This window comes from Chiloscyllium plagiosum, chromosome 29, assembly GCF_004010195.1.
Source record: "Chiloscyllium plagiosum isolate BGI_BamShark_2017 chromosome 29, ASM401019v2, whole genome shotgun sequence".
Taxonomy (NCBI): Eukaryota; Metazoa; Chordata; class Chondrichthyes; order Orectolobiformes; family Hemiscylliidae; genus Chiloscyllium; species Chiloscyllium plagiosum.
In genome coordinates, this window is record NC_057738.1 from 1418016 (window position 1) to 1445025 (window position 27010).

The following is a 27010-nucleotide window of genomic DNA, read 5'->3' on the forward strand; positions in this document are numbered from 1 at the left end:
GCTCAACGTACAATGGGGTCCCCTAACCCCCACTGCAGAGGTCAACCAGGATGGCTTGTTTGGTCGGTTTTTAAACAGGGGGGTCAATCTGTCGGAGTCTCGTACCTAAAGTCGTCGGTCCAAGGATAGTCCGTCAGTCACAGTAGCACATTGACAATAAATGACAATAATAATCACGCACACCTTTACTAGTGTTCCGCGACCCCAATTGCCCACCCGCGAAGGATCACTCACACACACACACTTTTAAAGAGTACTCTACCGTTACACGACTGCTGGAAACCAGATTCTAGATTAGAGTGGTGCTGGAAAAGCACAACAGTTCAGGCAGCATCCAAGGAGCAGGAAAATCGATGTTTCGGGCAAAAGCCCTTCATCAGGAATATTCATCAGGAATGAAGGGCTTTTGCCCGAAACGTCGATTTTCCTGCTCCTCGGATGCTGCCTGAACAGCTGTGCTTTTCCAGCACCATTCTAATCTAGGGTGGAAAAAGAGGAGGCGGTATTGCATTGCTAATCAGAGAGTGCATCACAGCTACAGAAATGAAGGTTTGTCTACTCAGTCAGTACGGGTGGAAGTTAGGAACAGCAAGGGAACAGCCACCGCATTGGGGGTTTTCTATAGACCACCTAATAACAGTAGAGAGATTGAAGATCGCAGAGGTGGGCAGATTCTGGAAAAATGCAAAAGTAGCAGGGTTGTTGTTATGGGTGATTTCAACTTTCCCAATATTGACTGGAACCTCCTAAGTGCAGATGGTTTGGATGGAGCCGTTTTTTGTCAGGTGTGTTCAGGAGATTTCCTTACTCAGTATGTAGACAGATCGACGAGGGGAGAGGCCATTTTGGATTTGGTGCTCGGCAATGAACCAGGACAGGTGTCAGATCTCACGGTGGGAGAGCACTTTGGTGAAAGTGATCACAACTGCCTCACATTTAGCATAGCCTTGGAGAATGCAAGGAGCAGTTACCGAGGGAAGATATTTAATTGGGGAAAAGGAAATTATGACCCTATCTGACAGGAGTTAGGAATACAGCCTGGGAGCAATTGTTCCACAGAAAGGGCACAGCAGACATGTGGAGACTATTTAAGGAGCAGTTGTTGTGAGTGATGCACAAATTTGTTCCTCTGAAACAGGTAAGAAGGGTTAAGATTAAGGAACCTTGGATGACGAGAACAGAGGAATGTCTCGTCAAAAGGAAGAAGGCAGTTTACGTAAGGTGGAGGAAGCAAGGATCTAGCACAGCTTTAGAAGATTACAGGCTTGGTAGAAAGGAGTTCAGAAATGGACTGAGGAGAGCCAGGAGGGGGCACGAAAAAGGCTTGACAAGAAGGATTAGGGAGAACACAAAGACGTTTTAACTCATACATGAGGAATAAGAGAATGCTAGGGAGAAGGTAGGAACGATCAGGGATAGCGGAGGGAACTTGTGCGTGGAGTCTGAGCAGATAGGGGAAGCCCTAAATGAGTTTTTTGCTTCAGTTTCCACCAAGGAAAGGGAACTTGTTGTAAATGAAAACTTAGAGGTGGTGGGATACAGTCTTGACCAGATCAAGATTGATGAAGATGATGTGCTAGAAATTTTGGAAGACATTAAGATTGCTAAGTTCCCAGGGCCAGACCAGATTTATCCGAGGCTGCTCCAGGAAGCGAGAAAGGAGGTTGCTAAGTCGCTGGCGAGGATATTTGCCTCCTCACTCTCCACAGGAGTTGTACCAGAGGTTTGGAAGGAGGCAAATGTTGTTCCACTTTTCAAGAAGGGTAATAGGGAAATCCGTGGCAACTACAGACCAGTCAGTCTTACGTCTGTGGTCAGCAAAGTTGTGGAAAGAATTCTGAGCAATAGGATTTATGACTCTTTGGCAGTCAGCATGGCTTTGAGAGGGGCAGGTCATGTCTCACAAATCTTATTGAGTTCTTTGAGGAGGTGTCAAGACAGGTTGATGATGGTAGGGCAGTAGATGTGGTGTATATGGACTTCAGCAAGGCATTTGATGGGGTTCCCCATGGTAGGCTCATTCATAAAGTCAGGAAGTATGGGATACATGGAGATTTGGCTATCTGGATTCAGAATTGGCTGGCTGACAAGGCAGAGAGTGGTTGTAGATGGAAAATATTCTGCCTGGAGGACAGTGTTGAGTGGGGTCCCGAAAGGCTCTGTTCTTGGGCCTCTACTCTTTGTAGTTTTTATAAATGACTTGGATGAGGAGGTTGAGGGGTGAGTTAGTAAATTTGCAGATGACAAAGGTTGGAGGTGTCGTCGATGGTATAGAGGGCTACTGTGGGCTGCAGCGCGACATAGACAGGATGCAGAGCTGGGCTGAGAAATGGCAGATGGAGTTCAACCTGGATAAATGCGAAGTGATGCATTTTGGAAGGTCGAACTCAAATGCTGAATATAGGATTAAAGAGAGGATTCTTGGCAGTGTGGAGGAACAGGGGGATCTGGGTGTGCAAGATCATAGATCCCTCAAAGTTGCCATCCAAGTGGATAGGGTTGTTAAGAAAGCATATGGGGTTTTGGCTTTCATTAACAGGGGGATTGAGTTTAAGAGTTGTGAGGTTTTGCTGCAGTTCTACAAGTCCCTGGTGAGACTACACTTGGAATATTGTGTCCAGATCGGGTTGCCCTACTATAGGAAAGATACAGAGGCTTTGGAGAGGGTGCAAAGAAGGTTTACCAGTATGCTGCCTGGACTGGAGGGCTTGCCTTATGAAGAAAGCTTGAATAAGCTCGGACTTTTCTCTCTGGAGAGAAGGAGGAAGAGAGGAGACCTGATCGAGGTGTACAAAATAGTGAGAGGAATAGGTAGAGTCAATAGGCAGAGACTTTTATCCAGGGCAGGATTGACTGGTACGAGAAATTATAGTTTGAAGATATTAGGAGGAAGGTATAAAGGAGACATGAGAGATAGGTTCTTTATGCAGAGAGTTGTGAATGCATGGAATGCATTGCCAGTTGAGATGGTGGAAGCGAAGTCATTGGGGACATTTAAGCGACTGCTGGACATGCAAGTGGATAGCAGTGAGTTGAAGGGTGCGCAGGTTAAGTTACTATATTTTACATTAGGATTAAGTCTCGGCACAACATCGTGGGCCTAAGGGCCTGTTCTGTGCTGTACTTTTCTATGCTCTATGTTCTATAAAATGAACATAGGCCCCTCAGAGACTCAATCTGGGAGATGGTTTTGGGAAGCAAGGAAATGGCAGAGCTCCTAAACATATATTTTTCAACAGTTCTGTGTAAAGCGCCTACCTCTTACATCTCCCCAAAACCTTCGTCCAATCACCTTAAAATTGTGCCCCCTCATGATAGCCATTTCCTCCCTTGGAAAAAGTCTTTGCTATGCACTCTATTTATGCCTCTCATCATCTTGTACACCTCTATCAAGTCACCTCTCTTCCTTTGCTCCAATGAGAAAAGCCCTAGCTCCCTCAATTTTTCTTCATAAGACATCCCTCCAGCCCAGCCAGCATCCTGGTAAATCTCCTCTGTACCCTCATTAAAACTTCCACATCTTTCCTAATCAAGTGTGGACTAACCAGGGCTTAATGGAGCTGCAGCACAACCTGGTGGCTCTTAACCTCAATTCCCCTAATAATGAAAGCCAACACACCATATGCCTTCTTAACAATCCTATCAACTTGGGTGGCAACTTGGAGGATCTATGGACATGGATCCCAAGATCCCTCTGTTCCTCCACACTGCCAAGAATCATGCCTTTAACCCTGAAATCTGCATTTAAATTCGACTTTCCGAAACGAATTATTTCACACTTTTCCACGTTGAACTCCATCTGCCACTTATCAGCCCACCTCTGCATCCTGTCAATGTCCCGTTGCAACCTACAACAGCCCTCCATACTATCCACAACTCTATCAGCCTTCATGTCATCGGCAAGTCTACTAACCTGCCCTTCCACTTCCTCATCCAAGTCATTTACAAGAATCACAAAGAGCGGAAGTCCCAGAACAGATCCCTGTGGAACACCACTGGACACTGAGCTCCAGGCTGAATACTTTCCATCTACCACCACCCTCTGTCTTCTATGGGCCAGCCAATTCTGTGTCGGGGCCAGCCAATTCTGCAACCAGTTAACCAAATTGATATCCCATGTCTTCTTACTTTCTGAATGAGCCTACCATGGAGAACTTTATCAAACGCCTTGCTAAAATCCATGCACACCACATTCACTGCTGTACCTTCGTCAATGTGTTTTGTCACATCCTCAAAGAATTCAATAAGGCTTGTGAGGCGTGACCAGCCCCTCACAAAGCCATGCTGACTATCTCTAATCCAGCTATGCTTTTCCAAATAGTTAGAAATTCTGTCTCTCAGAATCCTCTCCAAATAATTTGCTCATGTAAGACTGACTGGTGTGTAATTCCAAAGGTTATCCCTATTCCCTTTCTTGAACAAAGGAATAACATTTGCCACTCTCCAATTATCTGGTACTACTCCAGTGGACAGTGAGGAGGCAAAGATCATCGCCAAAGGCGCAGCAATCTCTACCCTCACATCCTATAGTAACATTGGGTATAGCTGAAAAATGTGTTGCTGGAAAAGCACAGCAGGTCAGGCAGCATCCAAGGAGCAGGAGAATCAATATTTTGGGCATAAGCCCTTCTTCAGGAATGAGGAGGGTGTGCCAAGCAGGCTAAGATAAAAGATAGGGAGGAGGGACTTGGGGGAGGGGTGTTGGGAATGCGATAGGTGAAAGGAGGTTAAAGTGAGGGTGATAGGCCGGAGAGGGGGTGGGGGCGGAGAGGTCGGGAAGAAGATTGCAGATCAAGAAGGCAGTGCTGAGTCTGAGGGTTGGGACTGAGATAAGCCTTTTTCATTCTGTCCTCACAAACGACAAGGTCTCTCTCACTAGTGAATACTGAAGCAAAGAATTTGTTAAGGTCCTCCCCTACCAACTCCGACTCCAGGCATAAGTTCCCTCCACTATCCCTGATTAGCCCTACCCTCACTCTGGCCACCTTGTTCTTCACATGTGTAGAATGCATTTGGGTTTTCTTTAATGCTACCAACCAAAACGTTTTCGTGTCCCCTTCTAGCTCTCCTAAGTCTATTCCTCAGTTTCTTCCTGGATACCTTGTAACCCTCTCGAGCCCTGTCTAATCCTTGCTTCCTCAACCTTAGCTTGACTAGATGTTCCATATCTCTTGTCATCCAAGTTGCCTTCATCCTACCATCCCTTCCTTGCCTCAGTGGGACAAACCTATCCAGCACTCACAGCAAGTGCTCCCTAAACAACCTCCACATTTCTGCCATCATTTTCCTGAGGATATCTACTCCCAATTTATGCTCCACAGTTTCTGCCTAATAGCATTTGTAATTCCCCTTCCCAAATTAAATACTTTCCCATACCGTCTGCTCCTATCCCTCTCCATGACTGTAGTAAAGGTCAGGGAATTGTGATCACTATCATCGAAATGCTCTCCCATCAAGAGATATGACACCTGACATTACTCGAAGGATAGATAGGAAGGGGGTTACTGAACACGGCAGGGCTGGCAGTATGAAATGTAGTTTTAATGTGAAGACAATGTCAGGTAAGGCAAAGGAGTTTAGTGCTTGGATGAGTACATACAATTATGATGTTGTAGCTATTATAGAGATTTGGTTGGGAGAGGGACAATGCTGGCAGCTTACCAGTCCAGGATTTAGATGTTTTAGGCAAGATGGTGAGGAATGTAAAAGAAGTGGAGTGTTGCTAACTGAGTTGATAAGGGAGAATATCACAGCTGTATTGAGGGAGGACACCTTGGAGGGCTCATCCAGCGTTGCCTGATGGGTAGAGTTAAGGAATAGAAGGAGTACAGTCACTTTGATTGGGCTGTGCTCTAGCCTTTCAACCTACCAGCAGCGGATAGAGGAACAGATATGTGAAAGATTTTGGAAAAATATAAGAACAATAGGTTTGTTGATGTGGATGATTTGAACCTCCCTTATATTGGGGGTTGCTTAGTGCCTTAGGCTTGGATTTGTTAGGTTCATCTAGTGAGGTAGGGGGGAGATGCTTGAGGTATGTCCAGGAAGGTTGCTTGATGTGCGTCCAGTGGGGAGGAGGGTAGCTTGAAGCAATATGTAAATAGTCCAACTATGGAAGGTGCTATACTACACTTGATATTGGGGAATGAGCCCCCAGGTGATCAAAGTTTCAGTGGGCGAGTATTTTGGGAAAGTAACCATAATTCTGTAGATCTTAAGTTATTTATGGATAAGTGTGGTGATTAGGTGAAACTACTAAACTGGGGAAATGCTAACCATGATAACATTAAGTAGGAAATGGGGAATGAAGGTTCAGGCCGGCTGTTTGAGAGTAAATCCACATCATTTTGCAGGAAACTTTAAAAGGCCAGTTGATCAAAGGTCAGGACAAGCAAGTTCTTGTGAATATCAAGGATAAGGATGGCAAGATTTGGGAACCTTGGATGACAAGAAAAATTGTGAGTTCAGTCAAAAAGAAAAAGGCAGCATATGTAGGATTTAGGAAATTGAAGACAGATAGAACCCTTGAAGACTATAAAGAAAGCAGGAAAGAATGGGAAGATGGAGTTAAGAGGGAGTAAAAGATGGAGTAAAAGTAGCCATGTATAATCTTAGAATTAAGGAAAATCCCAAGGCATTTTATATGTTTATAAATAGCAAAAGGGTAGTTAGTAAACAGATAGGTTCACTCTCGGACAAAGGAGGGAATTTATGTTTGAGCTGGAGGAAGTGGATGACATCCTTCACGAATACTTTGCATCATTACTCACAAAGGAGAAGGACATAGTGTTTGGTGAGTTTCAGGAGGGGTATGTTGATATAATAGGATGAGTTATTATATAAAAACAAAGGAGGAAGTGTTGGGTGTTTTAAAAAGCAGTAAGGTAGACAAGTCACCAGGACCTGATAGAATCTGTCCCATAATACTAAGGGAGATGAGGGAGGGAATTGCTGGGGCCTTGTATAAATCTTTGCATCCTGTTAGTCCAGGAGAGGTCCCAGAGAACTGGAGAGTAGCTAATGTTGTTCCTCTGTTTAAAGAGGGCAATAAGGAATATCCAGGATGTTATAGGCCTGTGAGCCTTATGTCTGTAGTGGAGAAATTATTGCAGAGGATTCTTAGGGATTTACTCACATTTTGAAAAATAAAGACTTGTTTGTGTGAGGATGCATGGCTTTGTGTCAGAAGAGTTGCGTCTCACAAATTTGATTGTGTTCTTTGAGGAAATGATAAAGATAATTGAGGGCAGGGCAATAGATGTTGTCTATATAGACTCTAGCAAGGCGTTTGACAAGGTCCCTCCTGGCTGATACAAAAGGTAAATTGACATGGGATCCATAATGAGTTGGAAAATGGATACATAACAACAGGTTTGATCTTAGAAGGTGGAGAGTGGTGGTGAAAGGGTGCCTTTCTGACTAGAGATCTGTGACCAGTGGTATTCCATAGGCTGGGACCCCTGTTGTTTGTAAAATAAAAAATGATTTGAAGGAGAATGTATATGACCTGACTAATAGGTTTGAGGACACAAAGTTTGGGGGGGCTGTGGATTGTAAGGAAATTGCCAGAGGATACAGCAGGATATAGATATGCTGGAGATTTAGGCAGAGAAATGGCAGATGGAATTTCATCTGGACAAATGCCAGATAACACAGTTTGGAAGGTCTAATACAGGAGTGAACTATACAGCACAGCCCATACCTACAACCAACAGGACCAACATTATATATAAAATACCATGTGAAGACTGTCACCTGAGGCAAACTGGAAGAAAATTAGCCATCAGGGTACACAAATACCAACTAGCCACCAAGAGACATGACCAGCTATTACTTGTACCTATACACATGGACAATGAAGGACATTAATTCAACTGGGACAACGTCTCCATCCTAGGACAAGCCTAACAGAGATATGCACGGGAATTCCTGGAAGCCTCGACCTCAACCCGGAACTCCAATGTGCAGAGTTAGACCCCATATACCAACAACTAAGAAAAAGAACCAACAACAAAACCAGAAATGACACCACCAACCCCAGTAGACCCAGACACATAAGTAGCAGGTGGGATAGAAAGCCAACACTTCACCAGAGGCGCACTGATGATGTTACCTAGAATGGTGGTGAAATGTCTGCCAACAAACTTACCAGCTCAGCGAGCAAGGCAACCACCTCATCCACAACCTGAACTACAAATCTTCTCAAATTCTCTGATTTCTTTCCACAGATGCTGCCAGACCTGCTGAATTTCTCCAAGAATTTCTGTTTTTGTTTCAGATCTCCAGCATTTGCAGTTCTTTATTTTATCTTTAGTTCACCATTATTGTTTATGGTGCTGCATAGTTCCTCCATTTTTGGAATGGCTCTGATATATTGAGTGAATTTCTAGCTCATTTCGGCAGGCATTTAAGAGCCTGAAGTCACATGTAGGCTAGGTCAGGTAACGGTGACATATATCCTTCCCAAAGGACCCTTGTGAACCAGATTTTTTTTGACAATCAACAATGGACAATGGCTAAGTAGTCACAATTTGAATAGTTTTTAATTCCAGAATTCTGCACAACGCAAATTTCACCATCTGCCTTGCTGTGATTCAAATCCATGATCCAAGAACCTGGAAATTTGAATTAATAATCCAGTGACATTAACATTATACCACCACCCCTTTTTGTCTGTCATTATAAATAGTATTTGTCAACTAGTCAGATTTTATTCTATTAGTTTGATGCTGTGGTTCTGTTCGCCAAGCTGGAAGTTTTTGTTGCAAATGTTTTGTCCCCTGTCTAGGTGACATCCTCAGTGCTTGGGAGCCTCCTGTGAAGCTCATGGGCTCACCGATCTCGGGACTCATAGCAGAAGCAGTAATGCAAAGGTTAGAACAAACAGTCTTACCGCAAATACAACCCAAACTCTGGGTCAGATACGTGGATGACACCTTTGTAATCATTAAAAACGTGGAAATAGAGAATACACACCGGATCATCAACTCCACACTCACAGGAATCCGATTCACGAGAGAGGAAGAAAAGGACAACCAACTCCCATTCCGAGACGTGAGGGTACAGAGAACACCAAACGGAGAATTCACCACTAAGGTACACAGGAAAGCCACACACACAGACCAAGTCCTGAACTATGAAAGCAACCACCCCAATACACACAAACGAAGTTGCATCAAGACACTATTCAAAAGGGCCACAACACACTGCAGCACACCAGAACTGCAAAAAGAGGAAGAGGAACACCTATACAAGGTATTCGCCAAAAACGGATATCCTCGCAATTTAATCAACAGATGCCTAAGGGAAAGAGAACGGAACGAGGACATGCCGCAACCCAAAGGACTAGCCACACTACCATACATCAAGAACATCTCTGAAATGACAGCCAGACTACTGCGACCACTAGGACCCCCAACAGCACACAAACCAACAGCCACCCTCAGACAACAACTCACCAGAACGAAGGACCTGATACCCAGCATGAGCAAAACTAATGTAGTGTACAAAATACCATGCAAGGACTGCACAAAACACTATATAGGACAAACAGGAAGACAGCTAACAACCCGCATACATGAACATCAACTAGCCACGAAAAGACACGACTGAGGATGTCACCTAGACAGGGGGCGAAATGTTTGCAACAAAAACTTCCAGCTCGGCGAACAGAACCACAGCAACAAGCACCCGAGCTACAAATCTTCTCACAAACTTTGAACTATTAGTTTGAGTTTTATTCTATTAGTTTGAGTTTTATTCTATGAGTATTACTTTTCCTTGTTAAATGTAACTGTTCTAAGTTCCTCCATTCCTTTTCATCCTGCTTTACGAGGTGTTATTTGTATCCTCTATAGTGAAAGCAGATACAGAATGTTTATTTGATTTAACTGCCACTTCCTTCTGTCCATTGCTGATTTCCCAGTCTCTCTCTTTAGAGGGCCAACTTTATGTTCTCTTTTCATTTTCAAAACTTTGTAGTAACTCTTGCTATCTGTTACAAGTTTGGCTGATTATCTTACATTATTTGTTAATATAGCTTTTAGTGCACTTGGAATTGTTCTGTACTTACTGTCCAACCACAGAATCACATATTTAAAAGTTAGTTTGTTTTGGGTTTTACAAGCTTGGGTTGATTATATACCGTCTGTTATTTGACTATTATGAATCAGATGAACCTAGCCATTAAGAACATTTGTGGGTGGCACGGCGGTTAGCATTGCAGCCTCACAGCGCCAGAGACCTGGGTTCAATTCCCGCCTCAGGCAACTGTCTGTATGGAGTTTGCACATTCTCCCCGTGTCTGCGTGGGTTTCCTCCAGGTGCTCCGGTTTCCTCCCACAGTCCAAAAATGTGCAGGTTAGGTGAATTGGCCATGCTAAATTGCCCATAGTGTTAGGTGCGGAGGGGAATGGGTCTGGGTGGGTTGCTTTTCGGAGGGTCGGTGTGGACTTGTTGGGCCGAAGGGCCTGTTTCCATACTGTAAGTAATCTAATCTAAATGTGAACATATTGTTTAATGTGATCAGTTGGTGGTTGGAACAATTGGCCGACCTACCTGACATTGCATCAGCACTGAAATTTGTACACAGTATTGCTCAATTGCATGGTCAATCAAACATCTTCTTGGACTAATGACAACATCCTGTTTGTGGAATCCTGCTCCCAGGACATAGGTTTGTTGTTTAAATAATGTATCAAAGCTGTCAGCCTCTGCTTTAACTTGCTTACAATTTTCCAGACTGTCAACTTTTGGATGACTTCAGAGTACTAAATGTGAACTATTAGAATAACGACCTACCAAGCTTATCCCATGTTCAGAATCTTTCAGGGGTCAAAATTGTACTCTTTTATACCCTTCCCACCTTACGTTAAAACTTCACACTATGAGAATATTAAATGATTTCTGCCCACAAGTCCTCTCAGCCCAAGCTGTCCTTGTCAATATCTGGATCCAAGCCTATTTCTTGACACATATTAGTCTGAACTGGAGTGTTAACCATGACTCAGTGGAAGCATTTTTGCCTTTCTCAAAATGTTCATGGGCTCAAATCACATTCATAGGATTTGAATCTCTAATCAGATCAGAAGTAGAACCAATGTCTTGTTTACAATGTACATTGGTTTTCTTCTGTTAACCTGGCCAAAATCTCTCAACTGATTATTAAAACAACTGTTTGAAAAAATAAGAGGCAATTTTATTAGAACATAGAACATAGAAAAATACAGCGCAGTACAGGCCCTTTGGCCCTCGATGTTGCGCCGATCCAAGCCCACCTAACCTACAACAGCCCACTATTCTCCATATGCTTATCCAATGCCCGTTTAAATGCCCATAAAGAGGGAGAGTCCACCACTGCTACTGGCAGGGCATTCCATGAACTCATGACTCGCTGAGTAAAGAATCTACCCCTAACATCTGTCCTATACCTACCACCCCTTAATTTAAAGCTAAGCCCCCTCGTAATAGCTGACTCCATACGTGGAAAAAGGTTCTCATGGTCAACCCTATCTTAATGCCTAATCATCTTGTACACCTCTATCAAGTCACCCCTAAACCTTCTTTTCTCCAATGAAAACAGCCCCAAGTGCCTCAATTGTACTCTTTCCTCATACGATCTTCCTACCATACCAGGCAACATCCTGGTAAACCTCCTCTGCACCCGTTCCAGTGCCTCCACATCCTTCCTATAGTATGGCGACCAAAACTGCAGACAATACCCCAGATGCGGCCGCACCAGAGTCTTATACAACTGCAACATGACCTCAGGACTCCGGAACTCAATTATTCTACCAATAAAAGCCGGTACTCCATATGCCTTCTTCACCGCACTATTTACCTGGGTGGCAACTTTCAGAGGTCTGTGTACATGGACACCAAGATCCCTCTGCTCATCCACACAACCAAGTATCCGACCATTAGCCCAGTACCCCATCTTTTTGTTACTCATACCAAAGTGAATCACCCTTGCCCTTCACAAAACCTTGCTGACTATCCTTGATCACATTATTCCTATCCAGATGTGCATAAATCCTATCCCTTACAATTCTCTCTAAGACTTTGCCCACAACAGAAGTGAGACTCACCGGCCTATAGTTACTAGGGTTATCCCTACTCCCCTTTTTGAACAAGGGAACCACATTTGCTATCCTCCAGTCTTCTGGGACTACTCCTGTAGACAAAGAGGACATAAAAATCAAGGCCAATGGCTCTGCAATCTCCTCCCTTGCTTCCCAGAGAATCCTAGGATAAATGCCATCAGGCCCAGGGGACTTATCTATTTTCACCTTTTCCAGGATTTCCAATACCTCTTCTCTACATACCTCAAAGCCATCCATTCTACTTTTTTGTGACTCAGTATTCACATCGACGGCAATGCCCTGTTCCTGAGTAAATACTGGAGAAAAGTATTCATTCAGTGTCTCCCCAATCTCTTCCGCCTCCACACGCAACTTCCCCCTACTATCCTTGACTGGACCTATTCCTACCCTAGTCATTCTTTTATTCCTAACATACCTATAGAAAGCCTTAGGGTTTTCCCTAATCCTATCTACTAAGGACCTTTCATGTCCCCTCCTTGCTGCTCTTAGCTCTCTCTTCAGGTCCTTCCTGGTTACCTTATAACTCTCAATCGCCCCAGTTGAACCTTCACGCCTCATCTTTACATAGGCTGCCCTCTTCCATTTAACAAGGGATTCCAATTCCTTATTAAACCACGGCTCCCTCACGCGACCCTTTCCTCCCTGCCTGATAGGTACATACTTATCAAGGACACTCAATAGTTGCTCCTTGAAATAGCTCCACATATCAATTGCGCCCTTCCCTTGAAGCCTACTTTTCCAAGCCACGCATCCTAAGTCGTGCCTCACCGCATCATAATTTCCCTGCACCCAGCTATAACTCTTGCCCTGCAGTGCACACTTATCCCTCTCCATCACTAGAGTAAAAGTCACCGAATTGTGGTCACTGTCCCCAAAGTGCTCACCTACCTCCAATTCTAACACCTGGCCTGGTTCGTTACCCAGAACCAAATCCAGTATGGCCTCACCTCTTGTTGGCCTGTCTACATATTGTGTCAGGAAACCCTCCTGCACACGTTGGACAAACACCGACCCATCTAACGAACTTGAGCTATCACTTTCCCAGTCAATATCTGGAAAGTTAAAGTCCCCCATAACAACCACCCTATTACTTTCACTCTTCTCCTGAATCATCCTCGCAATCCTTCCTTCTACATCTCTACGACTATTAGGAGGCCTGTAGAAAACTCCTAACAGGGTGACCTCACCTTCCCTATTCCTAACCTCAGCCCAAACTACCTCAGATGGCGAGTCTTCATCCATCGTCCTTTCCACCGCTGTAATACTATCTTTGACAAGCAATGCCACACCTCCCCCTCTTTTATCCCCACCTCTGACCCTACTAAAACATTTAAACCCTGGAACCTACAACAGCCAATCCATGTCTCCGTAATAGCCACAACATCGAAATCCCAGGTACCAACCCACGCTGAAGGTTCACCTACCTTATTTCGTATACTTAAAACATATAAGATCCTGAGAGGACTTAACAGGATGAATACTGAGGACTTTTCTCCCTGGGGAATCTAGAACTACTGGGTACACAGTTTTAAAAACAAGGGATCATCTTTTTGAGATAGAATTGAGAATGTGATGATCTCAGAGCATCATTGCTTTTTGAAATTCTCTTGTACCAAGTGCAGTGAAGGCTTAGTCAAAGCTTTATTGGACAGATTTTTGATCAACAGTAGAATGATAGTAAAGCAGAGTTAAGACCAGAATGAGGTCACTGTTATCTTATTGTGTAGTGAAGCAGTCTGAACAAGGCCAGGTAGTTTATTTGCATTTCTATTTTTTATGTTTTTGCATGATCGTATTATAAAATGACTAGATTCTATGAATATCACACTGCTGTTAATTTGTTGTGCACAAATTGAATGATACATTTCCTACATCATAACAGGGACTACATTTCAAAAGTACTTAATTGATTGTAAAGAGATCCGGGAAGCTGTAGGTTTTTAGAGATGAGATATAACTTCAAGTCTTCCTTTGTAATTGAATTTTGAGCTTTGTTCTGTGGAAGTTTAGGATATTAAATTATAATTAATTTATTAGATATGTTGTAGTTGGGGGTGGGAGGTGGTTCGGTTAGCTTGGTTGGCTGGACATCTGGTATGCAATGCAGAGTAATGCTGAAGGACTGTCCTTCTCAATTTCTCACCTTGTATGAGGCATGGTGACCCTCAGGTTAAACCGCCCCTTGTCATCTCTTTCTAAAGAGAGAACAGCCCTTAAGTTACTTTATCTTTTGCCTTTAGTTACAGACTAAATACTAATTGGAAAACTATAAAATCTAAGAAAATATTAAATGAGGGAGCGCTGTTCACCCTGATTGAAAGTTGTATGTAAATATTGTGGGATTCCCAAAATTATTAAAGTAACTTTCCAGAATATTTATGTTTATTTTAACATTTGTATTAGTCAGCTCTGGCCTACTGTATCCCTGAGAGAATGTCCTAGCCAGTATTTTTAGAGATCATTCACATTGTTCCATTTAACTTCCTATTATCATTTAAGCATTAATGTAGTCTCAATACAAGTTACAGTTAAGGCTGTGTTTTATAATCTATGTGTTTAATTGTACAGGATGAAAAAGAAATTCTATTCCTGGGAAGAATGCATGAATCTCAGGGAAGTTAAGGTACTACACAACATAATCATCTGTTTATGCCATTAAATGTTGTAGCCCCATAGAAACATTCAAGCTTTTTTTAATTGTCAAAAGCATTGTGGATGTTACAGAGTGATTAGTAAAGACTGAGGACTTCCTTTTTTTCACAAATTCTTGCTTATCCACAGAAGAATTATGGTTTTATTCTGTGACTTTTGCATGATTAGTGATTTTTGTTTTGTTGATATTACCATAAAATGACAGTTTAACATGAAAGATTGCGAGTGCATTTAAAATCCTTCCCAAAATCTTAAATAACCATCTCGCTACTGCTTCTATTCACAGAGCACGACCTTACTCTAAGTGCTGTGTAGAACATTGTCTGTTTTTCTGTATATTGCAAAGTCACTAGTATTTTCAGTTTATTTCACAAATGCAAGCATCATAAATGTAATGCGTGGGATAATTCAGGTAATGACTGGAAAATGTCTTCCTAATCCATATTATTCCATTCTCTGCTCAAAGGCAAGTCCAACCCACAGCATCACAATCTCCAATACAAATAGGGCAAAGAAGTAGGTTCTGAACCAACCCAAATAGAGTGGGAATTGAACACCATACTGTTGGCATGAAACTGATCTGCATTACATGCCAACTGAATTTTGTAATTCACTGAGTTGTTGTGGCAGTGTGTATGTTTATATTTGTGTTGCAACCTAAACCTATGAATATTGATAATTGAGGCACCAAGTCTTTCCATCATATTGCTGATCAGGAATCTGTCCTGTTCTTGCTGCCTCCAAATTGAAACCATTTACAGATTGGTACTCAACCTATTGGTCCATGAACATATAGCCAGACACTTTTCCCCATGGCAGGATTGACTGGTACGAGAAGTCATAGTTTGAAGATATTAGGAGGAAGGTATAAAGGAGACATCAAAGTTAGGTTCTTTATACAGAGTTGTGAATGCATGGAATGCGTTGCCAGCTGTGGTGGTGAAAGCGAAGTCATTGGGGACATTTAAGTGATTGCTGACATGCAAGTGGATAGCAGTGAGTTGAGGGGTGCGTAGGTTGTTACTATATTTGACTATAGGATTAAATCTCGGCACAACATCGTGGGCCTTAGGGCCTGTTCTGTGCTGTACTTTTCTATTCTATATTATGAATACATATAAACATTCAAAATTGGAGCAGAAGTAGATCTTTCAGCCCCTTGAGGCTGGTCAACTATTCAAAAAGATCATAGTTGTTTGTAATTCAAATTCCACATTATTATCTAACCCTGATAGGCTTTGATTCCCTTGCCTAATAAGAATTTATCCACCTCTGTCTTAAAAATAATTCAATAATCCCACTTCCACTGCTTTCTTTTTCAAAGAATTCTAAAGTTATGTATTCTCTGGGAGAAAAGAAATTCACCTCATCTCTGTACTGAAAGGGTGACCCCTAATTTTAAAAGTGTGCCCCTAACTCTGGACTCCCCCACAAGAGGAAATGTGCTTTTCACATCCATCTAGTCTGGAGCATTCAGGATCTGACACACTTGAGTCAGATCACCCACCACTCTTCTAAATTTCTATGGAAATGAGTTCAGTAGGTTCAACCTATCCTCGTAATAAGCACATTCCAGGTATTAATCAAATAAGCCTCCCCTGAACTGCCTCTAATGCATTTACATCTTTTCATGAATTAGGAGACCAAAACTGCACAGTGTTTTCAAGATTTTGTCTCACTGATGCACTGTTAACTTGAGCATAACTTCCACCTTACATTTATGGTCAATTTCTCTCATAATAAATTCCTCTAATTCTATTAGCCTTCTTAATTATGTGCAAGGCCTATAAACTTTTTTTTTCTGACTATGTTGCCAGGATTGGTGGATTTGAGCTTTAGGGAGAGACTGAATAGACTGAGGCTATTTTCCCTGGAGCATTGGAAGCTGAGGGGTCACCCTATAGAAGTTTATAAAATCATGAGGGACATGGATAAGGTAAATAGACAAAGCCTTTTCCCCTGGATAGGGGAATCCAAAACTACAAGGCATAGGTTTAAGGTGATAGGGGAAAGATTTAAAAGTGACCTAAGAGGCAACTTTTTCACACACAGGGCAAAGTGGTGAAGGCTGGTACAATTGTAGCATTTAAAGGGCATCTGGATGGGCATTGAACAGGAAGAGCTGAGAGGTATATGAGCCAAATGCTGGCAAATGGGACTAGATGAGTTTAGGATATCTGGTCGGCATGGATGAGTTGGACTGAAGGATCTATTTCTGTGCTGTGACTCAATGACTGTACACCCTGTATCCTGGAATTCTGCAGTCATTCTCCAGCTTTTTTCCTTCTTGTCAAAGTTAACAATTCACATTTTCCCACATTATGTGGCATCTGTCAAATGTTTTATCCGCTCAACTTTTCTATATTCTTCTGGAACTTGATTCTTTCTTCTTTACAATGTGCTTTCCTTCTTCTCTCCATGTCATCTGCCAATTTTAGCTACTATCCCCTTATCTCAGTCTTTTATGTAAATGGTAAAAGTTGAGGATTCTGCACAAACCCCTACAGGTTTCCATTTGTCTCATGCTGCGAATCAGAAAAGGATCCGTTTATATATACTCTAGTTTGTTGGCATGCTGGTAGAAAATAATCTTCCCTCTTGCTGATATGTTACCACAGATACCCTGAGACTTTATTTTCTGCAATCAGTTTTGATGTGGCACCTTACTAAATGCCTTCTGGAAATCTAGTTGTGTGTGTATCGGTTCCTCTTCCTCCAAAGCACATACAAATCCTTCAAAGGATTCCAACAAGTTGGTTAATCATGATTTCACTCTGAGAAAGCTACCAAATTACCTTGAATTTTTCTAAATGCTCAGTCATAATCTCTTTACCTAGCACACATTAAATGTCAAACTAACTGGCCAATAGTTTCCTGTTTCCTGCTTTCTTCCATTCTTAGATACAAGAGTTATATTTGCTACTTTCAAGTCTGATTGAACCTTTCCTGAATTTAGGACATTTTAGAAAATTAACACCAATGCATGTACTATCTTATTTAAGGCCCTATTCTGGACCCAATGATTTGCCAATCCTCTGCTTTGTTGTGGTTTATAATATGCTAATTTCCTCTCTCCCTTCCATCTTCTGATTTTACAGCCATCACTGGAATGTTTTGTACTCTTACAATGAAGACAGAAGCAAAATATTTGTTCATTACATCTGCTAATATCTTGTATTCTCACCCTCCAGAAGATCAATATTTATCTCTTCATTTTTCAATATCTGTGAACATTCCTGCTATTCATTTTTACATTCCTAGCTAACTTTATTTCATACATTAATTTCTTCCTCCTGATTAATCTTTTAGACATGCCCTTCTTTTCTTCATATCCTCAACTGACCTGCCATTCATTTTAGATCAGGAATATGCTTTCTCTTTAAGTTTGATGTTTTTCCTTACCTCTTCAATTAATCATAGGTGGTAGGTTCTCCCTTTAGAATTTTTCTTTATAGTAGGAATGTATTTATTTTGGATAGTACAAAATATTCACTTAAATGGTGACCTCAGTCTCTATTGATTTGCTTCCTTAGCTTAATGTGCCAGTTCAGTTCAGAAAGTATATCAAAAGCATTCTACAAACTCCTCATCCAGGCTACTACTGCCAATCTTCTTTTTCCAATTTATGATTAAGAAGACCTATGGCTATTGAGGCCCTGTATCACATCATGCAATATTTCTTTTTGCCTTCTTTGTCACACATTGTCACACTGTTAGGATGCCTGTTGATCATTTCCAGGAGGGACTCCTTCCTTCGACATTAAATCCTGGACTTGGATTTCAACTTGGAGCTTTTAGCTTCGAGTTAGAGGCACAGTATTTCACAAGACCTCTCATTGGACCATTGTGTAATTGGAAGCTTTTCTGTAATTTAAGAACGAAAACTCTTTTTAAAAAGAAGCACACAAGAGACTTGACAACATAATACACTAAGGGAGTGCTGCAGTGTCAAAGGTGCCATCTTCTGAATGAGTTATTAAATTACTTTTTAAAAGTCTGCTCTCTTCGTGGTACAAAAGAATCAATGACTGTTGAGAAAAGACATTGGAGTCCTGGTTGTTATTTATCCCTGAACTAAAGAAGGGTTGTCGAAATATTTTAATGAGTGCCATTCAACCTCAGAGTGTTGTGATATGAATCAATTATCATGTTGAATTGTAAATTATCAACCACTTGAGTACTGCCTCTACTTATTTACGTACCTTACTCTCTCCCACTCCTCTCCCTGCCTCAAAAGAGCTAAAATCTGTAGCAACAGATGGGATGCAGTAAACAATGTTATTGCATTACATTGCCTTTATTAGTCAGGGAATTGAGCACATGAGTCAAGATGTCATGTTGCAGATTTATAAGGCTTTGATTAGACCACACTTAGAGTATTGCATTCAATTCTGGTCATCACATTTTCGGAAGAATGTGGAGGACTTGGAGGGGATGCAGAATAGAATTGCCAGGATACTGCCTAGATTAGAGGATATGAGCTATAAGAAGAGGCTAGGAAAAACTTGGGTTTTTTTTTTCTGGTACGACGGAGCTAGAGGGGAGACTTGATAGAAGTCTATAAAGTTATGAGATGTATAGATATGGTTGATAGTCAAAGTTGTTTTCCCAGAGTTGAAATGTCTCATAAGGGACATGCATTTAAGTTGAAAGGGGAAAGTTCAGAGAGACGTGTTTTTTACACAGTATGTAGTAGGAGACTAGAACATGTTGCCAAGGATGATGATAGAGGCAGATATGATAGAGCTATTAAAAGGACTTTTAGGTAAGTATATGAAAGTGTAAGAAGGGATATCGCAGGCAGAAGGGATTAGTTTAATTTGGTGACATGTTCGGCACAACATCATGGAGCAAATGGCCGGGTCCTGTGCTATACAGTTTTATGTCTATGGTCTAAATGGCAAGTTCAGTATACCTTGAGCATTGACAATATTTCTTCATTCCATCTTTTTTAATCTATTCATTTGTGGGATGTGAGCGACATTGGCTGGTCAGCATTTATTACCTGGCCCTTGTCGCCCTTGAGAAGATGGTGGTGAACTGCCTTCTTGAACCACTGCAATCCACCTGCTGTGGGTTCACCTACAATGCCAGTAGGGAAGAAATTCCAGGATTTTGAACCAGCATCAGTGAAAGAATGCAATATATTTCCAAGTCAGGATGGTGTGTGGTTTGGAGAGGAACTTGAAGATGATGGTCTTCCCATGTATCTGCTGCCCTTGTTGTTCTGGATGGAAGTGGTCATGGATTTGGAAGGTACTGTCTGAGGATCTTTGAATTTCTGCAATGAATGTTTTTGGGTTGCAGTCATCCAGGCAAGTGGGTATTATTCCATCACACTCCTGACTTGTGACTTGTAGATGGTGGCCAGGCTTTGGGGTGTCAGGAGATGTGTTACTAGCTGCAGTATTCCTAGCCTCTGTTTTTGTGTTTATGTGGTGATTCTAGCTGAGTTTCTGGTCAATGATAACCCCCAGGATGTTGACAGTGGGCAAACTCAGTGATGGTAACACCATTGAATGCTGTGGTTAAACTGTCTCTTACTGGTGATGGTCACAGCCTGGCATTTGTATGGTGTGAATGTTACTTGCCACTTGACAACCCAAGCCTGGATATTGTCCGGATCTTATTGCACTTGAACATGGACGGCTTCAGTATCTGATGAGTCGCAAATGGTGCTGAACATTGTGCAATCATTGGTGAACATACCCACTTCTGATCTTATGATGGAGGGGAGGTCATTGATGAAGCAGCTAAAGACAGCTTGGACCTTGGATACTACACTGAGGAACTCTTACAGTGATGTCCTGGAGCTGAGATGACTGCCACCAGCAACCATGACTATCTTTCTGTGCGTCAGATTATGACGAACCACCGGAGAGTTTGCCCCTGAATTCCCATTATTTCAGTTTTGCGAGGGCTCCTTGATCCCAAGGACTGTCACACTCGCCTCCCCTCTTTTGTCCATGTTTGAACCAAGGTTCAATGAGGTAAGGAGCTGAGTGGTCCTGGGGGAACACAAACTGGGCATCAGTGAGCAGGTTATTGCTGAGCAGGTGCTGCTTAATTGCACTATTGGTGACACCTTCCATCAGTTTACTGATGATCGAGAGTAGACTGATGGGGTGGTAATTGGCCTGGTTAGATTTGTCCTGCTTTTAATGTACAGGATATACTTGAACAATTTTCCACATTGTCGGGTAGATGCCATTGTTGTACCTGTGCTGGAACAGCTTGGCTAGGGGAGCACAAGTTCTGGACCACAAGTCTTCAGTACTATTGACAGAGTGTTCCCAACTGCTTGTCAATATCACAACTGCTTGTAAAGTGAGTTGAATTTGCTGAAGACTGGTATCTGTAATGCTATAATTTTGTTGTAATTTAGTTTACAAACTGTATTCTGAAATTATCTGATAACCAAATTCAGTTTGCAATGTGGGGAGGAACTGGTGGGATGCAGTAAGCAGTGTTATTGCATTACATTGCATCAAGCGGCTTATTCTGTTTTAATGCTTCGGCTGCTAGTACTGAGCAGGTGCACCAAGGTCTGTTGCCAATTGGAGAAAAGAAGCAGCCAGTACTCCTTGGCCTCACAAAAATTAAAGAAAATTTTCAGTTATTTTTGTATTGGCATGCAGTAACATCCTTAAAGATTGCTGATGATGCTGGTCCATGAAAGTTATATGGTTCTGGCCAGTCCAAGCAGGAGAATTGGATGCTTATTTTAGACTCACTCAAATCATGTAACTTGGGCCTCTTGCAAGATCTTGCCAAGATAGCAAGTAGGTGCCTTTGTGTCACTTGTCAAGCCAAATGAGGAAGATGCCATTGCTGGTTCAGGTTCTGGGAAATTAGCCAAGTTAATCAATTGTCAGTAGGTAACATGTAAAGGGAACAGTGATGAAAATATTGTAAGGTTGAGATTTACCATGGAAAAGAACAAGGGTGGCATGGTGGCTCAGTGGTTAGCACTGCTGCCTCTACAGCGCCAGGGACCTGGGTTCGATTCCAGCCTCGGATGACTGTCTGCGTGGAGTTTGCACATTCTCCCCGTGTCTGCGTGCGTTTGCTCTGGGTGCTCTGGTTTCCTCCTACAATTCAAAGATGTGCAGGTCAGGTGAATTGGCCACACTAAAGTGTCCATAGTGTTAGGCGCATTAGTCAGGGGTGAATATAGGGTCTGAGTGGGTTACTCTTCAGAGGGTCAGTGTGGACTTGTTGGGCAAAGGGCCTGTTTCCATACTGTAGGGAATCTAATCTAATCTAAGTAAAATACTTAACCAAACTAATTTTTGTGGCTTGAGGACAGTTCTCTCCTGGATAAATTAGAAACGAAGATTGACAGATAAAACTGTAATTAAACAATCTGTATTTAGAGAGGTTAGAGTACAGTCAAGGTACAAGATGGAAAGAATACATGCAAAAACTTAGAGTTTCCTCAATTGCAAAACAGGCAGGCATGAGAGTGGCAGAAGACAACGTGGTCTGAGCTTTTCTTGGGCCAAGGAATTATATTACTATAGTACATTTCTAATGATCTGTAGTGATTGGAATTGCTCTAGACCATTTCAAATGGGTGAAATTATTTGATTAGATGCTTATTTCAAAATACCAAAAAGACCTCAGAATTTCAACATTTCAGCATTTAATCCCTACAAATTAAGGATGATGAAGCCACAATGTGACCCATTTCATTCTGTCCATCTTGTGCATGGAAGGTGATTAAAGAAGTTAGAAGTTGATTTTCATAATTTCAATTAGAATTGTAGAACCCTGAACTTTTGTGGAGATATAAATGCTCTCAGCTTTAGCCAGAATGGCACTGTAGCCTTAAATCCAGTGGTCTCACCCATCTGTGTGATATCCTACATTCTCTGCTGGAATGGGAAGGGAAAGTGTGATCATGCATCCACCATTCATGTGACTCCCACAGCTACCTGGACTACACCTCCTCCATCGCGCCTCGTGTAAAAACACTCTCCCTTATTCTCAATTTGTCTGCCTCTGCCGCATCTGCTGCCAGGAGGACCAATTCCACCATAGAACATTCCTGATGGCTTCCTTTTTCAAAGATCGGGATTTCCCCTCCCACGTGGTCGGCGATGATCTCCAGCGCATCTCCTCCACTTCCCACACTTCTGCCCCTGAACCCCACCCCTCCAATCGGAACAAGGACAGAATCCCCCGGTCCTTACCTTCCACCCCACCAACCTCTGGATATACTGCATCATCCTCCACCATTTCTGCCACTTACAAACAGACACCACTACCAGAGGTCTATTTCCCTCCTCACTCCTATACGTGTTTCGGAGAGACCATTCCCTCTGCAATTCCTTTGTCAGTTCCACGCCCCTCATCAACCCACCCTCCCCTCTCGGCACCTTCCCCTGCCATCACAAGAAGTGCAAAACCTGCGCCCACACCTCCTTCCTCACCTTTGTCCAAGGCCCCAAAGGATCCTTCCACATCTGACAGAAATTTACCTGTACTTTCACACACATCATCTACCGCATCTGTTGCACCCAATGTGGTCTCCTCTACATTGGAGAGACATGATGCCAACATGCGGATCGTTTCAGAGAACATCTCTAGGGCACCCCATTGCTATGCGGCTGAACAACTTTAACCACCCCTCTCCCCCTTCTACTCCGCCAACGACATGCAGGTCCTGTGTTTCCTTCATTGCCAAACCCTAACCACCCAATGCCTGAAGGAAGAACACCTCACCGTCTGCTTTGGAATCTTCCAACCACACAGGATCAATGTGGATTTCATCAGTTTCCCCATTTCCCCTCCCCCCACCTTAGCCTCGTCTAAACTTTCCATCTTGGCATTGCCCTCTTGAACTGTCCTACCTGTCCATCTTCCTTCCCACCTATCTGATCTACCCTCCTCTCCAACCTGTCACCTTCACCCCCATCTTCATCTACCAATCGTATTCCCAGCTACCTTCCCCATGGCCCCACCCCCTTCCATTTATCTCTCAGCACCCTTCGCCCACAAGCATCATTCCTGATGAAGGGCTTATGTTGTGGTTCTGTTCGCCGAGCTGGGAATTTGTGTTGCAGACATTTCGTTCCCTGTCTAGGTGACATCCTCAGTGCTTGGGAGCCTCCTGTGAAGCGCTTCTGTGATGTTTCCTCCAGCATTTATAGTGATTTGTATCTACCGCTTCCGGTTGTCAGTTCCAGCTGTCCGCTGCAGTGGCCGGTATATTGGGTCCAGGTCGATGTGCTTATTGATTGAATCTGTGGATGAGTGTCATGCCTCTAGGAATTCTCTGGCTGTTCTCTGTTTGGCTCTGTCCAATATACCGGCCACTGCAGCGACCTCTCATTATTTTATAAACTTCTGTCAGATCACCTCTCAACCTCCCAAAACTCAAAACTTCTATACCCAGCAACATTCTGGTAAATCTCTCCTGAACTCTCTCCAGCTTGATAACATCCTTCCTATAATTGCGCAACCAGATCCAATAATTCCTCATTATAAATGTTAAACCTAACTTGGAATGACCTCCTTTTTCAACATGAAATGAACAACATTTCTTCCTTGGTTAAGAGTAATGGTACTTACTTGGTTCACAGCTGACTCCATTCTTAAATGCACTTTTCGGCTCCTAATTGACTCCAGTTTTCATTTTACCATCCTGTTCCAATTCATTTGGCTTTAGAAGATTTTTGATTTTTTTTTTATTAACAGCTCATCTCTCTTATTGCTCTCTCCTTACTTTTATATTTTTTCAGTTTTGGACCTTCCATTTTCAGCCTGAGTCTCAATTGCTTTGGCCACTTGAGATCTGTCATAATCTCACTTTTTCTTCTTCATCATAATCTCTGTTTCTTTAGTGATCCAGGGACTTGTTTGCAACGACATATCTATTTTGTAGCAGTATACCTTTTCTATGCTCAAACCATGTCTTCTCAAGAGGCAGGAGAAAATGAGGACTGCAGATGCTGGAGATCAGAGCTGAAAATGTGTTGCTGGAAAAGCGCAGCCAAAACAGTGGCAGGATTCCTGAAGAAGGGCTCATGCCCGAAACGTCGATTCTCCTGCTACTTGGATGCTGCCTGACCTGCTGCGCTTTTCCAGCAACACATTTTCAGTTCTCAAGAGGCAGCCCAATTTTGATCTCACTTAATTTTGGCTAAATCATTCTCACCCCACTGAAATTAGCTTTCCCTCAGTTAATTATCATTGTCCTGGATTATTGCTTGTTTTTTGTTTCCATAATAAACCTAAAACTTATGATACATTGAATATTGTCTCCCAAGTATTCACCTGCAGACAAATGCAGCCTATTGAAAACATGCAGGTGGGCAGAAGAGGTGAGGTTGCCTTATTAGTAAGAAATGAAATTAAATCAATAGTAAGAAATGAAGCAGGGTCAGATAGTGAAGAATCTGTGTGGGTAGAATCGAGGAACTACTACAGAGGTTAAAAAAAAAACACAGTTGGAGTTACGTATAGGCCTCCAAATTGTAGTCAGGATTTGGGGCGAAAAATACACCAGGAGAAGAAAAGATAAGTAGAAAAGGCAAAGTTGCAGTGATCGTGGGGGATTTCAATATGTAGGTGGACTGGGAAAATCAGGTTGGTAGTGGATTGCAAGGAAAGGAATTTGTGGAATGTCTACAAGATTGCATTTTGGAGCAGCTTGTGGTGGAGCCCACTAGGGAACAGGCAACACTGGATTTATTAAGGTAAAAACAATGACTGCAGATGCTGGAAACCAGATTCTGGATCAATGTGCTGGAAGAGCACAGCAGTTCAGGCAGCATCCGAGGAGCTTCAGCAAAATCGACGTTTCGGGCAAAAGCCCTTCAAAGGCGTGGGACCCAGGGAGATAGTGAGGAAAGAGATCAATGTGAGACTGGTACAGTTGAGAACAGACGTGAGTCGAACAGTCAGGGCAGGCAGGGACAAGGTAGGACTAATAAATTAAACTGCATTTATTTCAAAAGAACTTTCAAAAGCTGATTGGAGGAACATGTTCGCAGGGAAAGGGACGGCTGGAAAATGGGAAGCCTTCAGAAATGAGATAATAAGAATCCAGAGAAAGTATATTCCTGTTCGGGTGAAAAGAAAGGCTGGTAGGTATAGGGAATGCTGGATGACTAAAGAAATTGAGGGTTTAGTTAAGAAAAAGAAGGAAGTATATGTAAGGTATAGACAGGATAGATCGAGTGAATCCTTAGAGTATAAAGGAAGTAAGAGTATACTTAGGAGGGAAATCAGGAGGCCAAAAAGTTGACATGAGATAGCTTTGGCAAATAGAATTAGAACAGAGAACATAGAAGAATACAGCGCAGTACAGGCCCTTTGGCCCTCGATGTTGCGCCGATCCAAGCCCACCTAACCTATATTAACCCACTATCCTCCATATACCTATCCAATGCCCGCTTAAATGCCCATAAAGAGGGAGAGTCCACCACTGCTACTGGCAGGGCATTCCATGAACTCACGACTCGCTGAGTAAAGAACCTACCCCTAACATCTGTCCTATACCTACCACCCCTTAATTTAAAGCTATGCCCCCTCGTAATAGCTGACTCCAAACGTGGATGTGATGTATCTGGATGTTCAAAATAAGGTACCACACATGAGGTTAGTTAATAAGTCTCTATAGTGTTGGTTATATTTACGTGGATAGAGGATTGGCTAGCTAATAGAAAGCAGACAAAAGGGGGGCATTTTTGGGATGGCATCCTGTAACTAATAGAGTGGCAATGAGATTAGTGCTGGGGCCACATTCATTTACGATGTATTAATGACCTGAATAATGAAAATAAATGCATTGCAGTCAAGTTTGCAGCTGACTGAAAATGTAGTTGGGAAGGCAAGTGGTGAGGATGGCACAAAGAATCTGCAGAGGGATATAGTAAGACACGTTAAGTGATTGGGCAAAAACCTGGCAGAATATAATGAGGGAAAATGTGATGTCATGCACTTTGGCAGGAAGAAGACAGAAGCTGAATATTATGTAAATGGAGAAAAACTGCAGAAAGCTACAGAACAGAGGGATTTGAGAGTTCCCTTCCACGAATGAGAAGGAAAACTAACATCCAATCTGAGCAGGTAATAAGGAAAGCAAATGGGGATGTAGGTCTTTATTTTAAGGGGAGTAGAATATAAAAGTAGGGTGGTTTTGGTAAGACTATTAGTCAGATCACAGCTGGAATACTATAAACAGTTCTAAGAAAATGTTTCTAAGAAAAGATGTACCTGCATTAGAGGCAGTCTGGAGAAGTTTCACT

The 27010-nt window shown here is 42.4% G+C and overlaps 1 protein-coding gene across 1 annotated transcript in view; it reads left to right on the top strand.

Annotated features, from left to right (window-relative positions):
- The window catches only part of mak (male germ cell-associated kinase), a 230485-nt gene that overhangs the window by 32241 nt on the left and 171234 nt on the right, over positions 1–27010 (top strand). The window contains exon 3 of the mRNA XM_043719022.1: positions 14670–14724. Within this exon, the coding sequence (XP_043574957.1) occupies positions 14670–14724 (55 nt within the window). The remainder of the gene's footprint in view (positions 1–14669; positions 14725–27010) is intronic.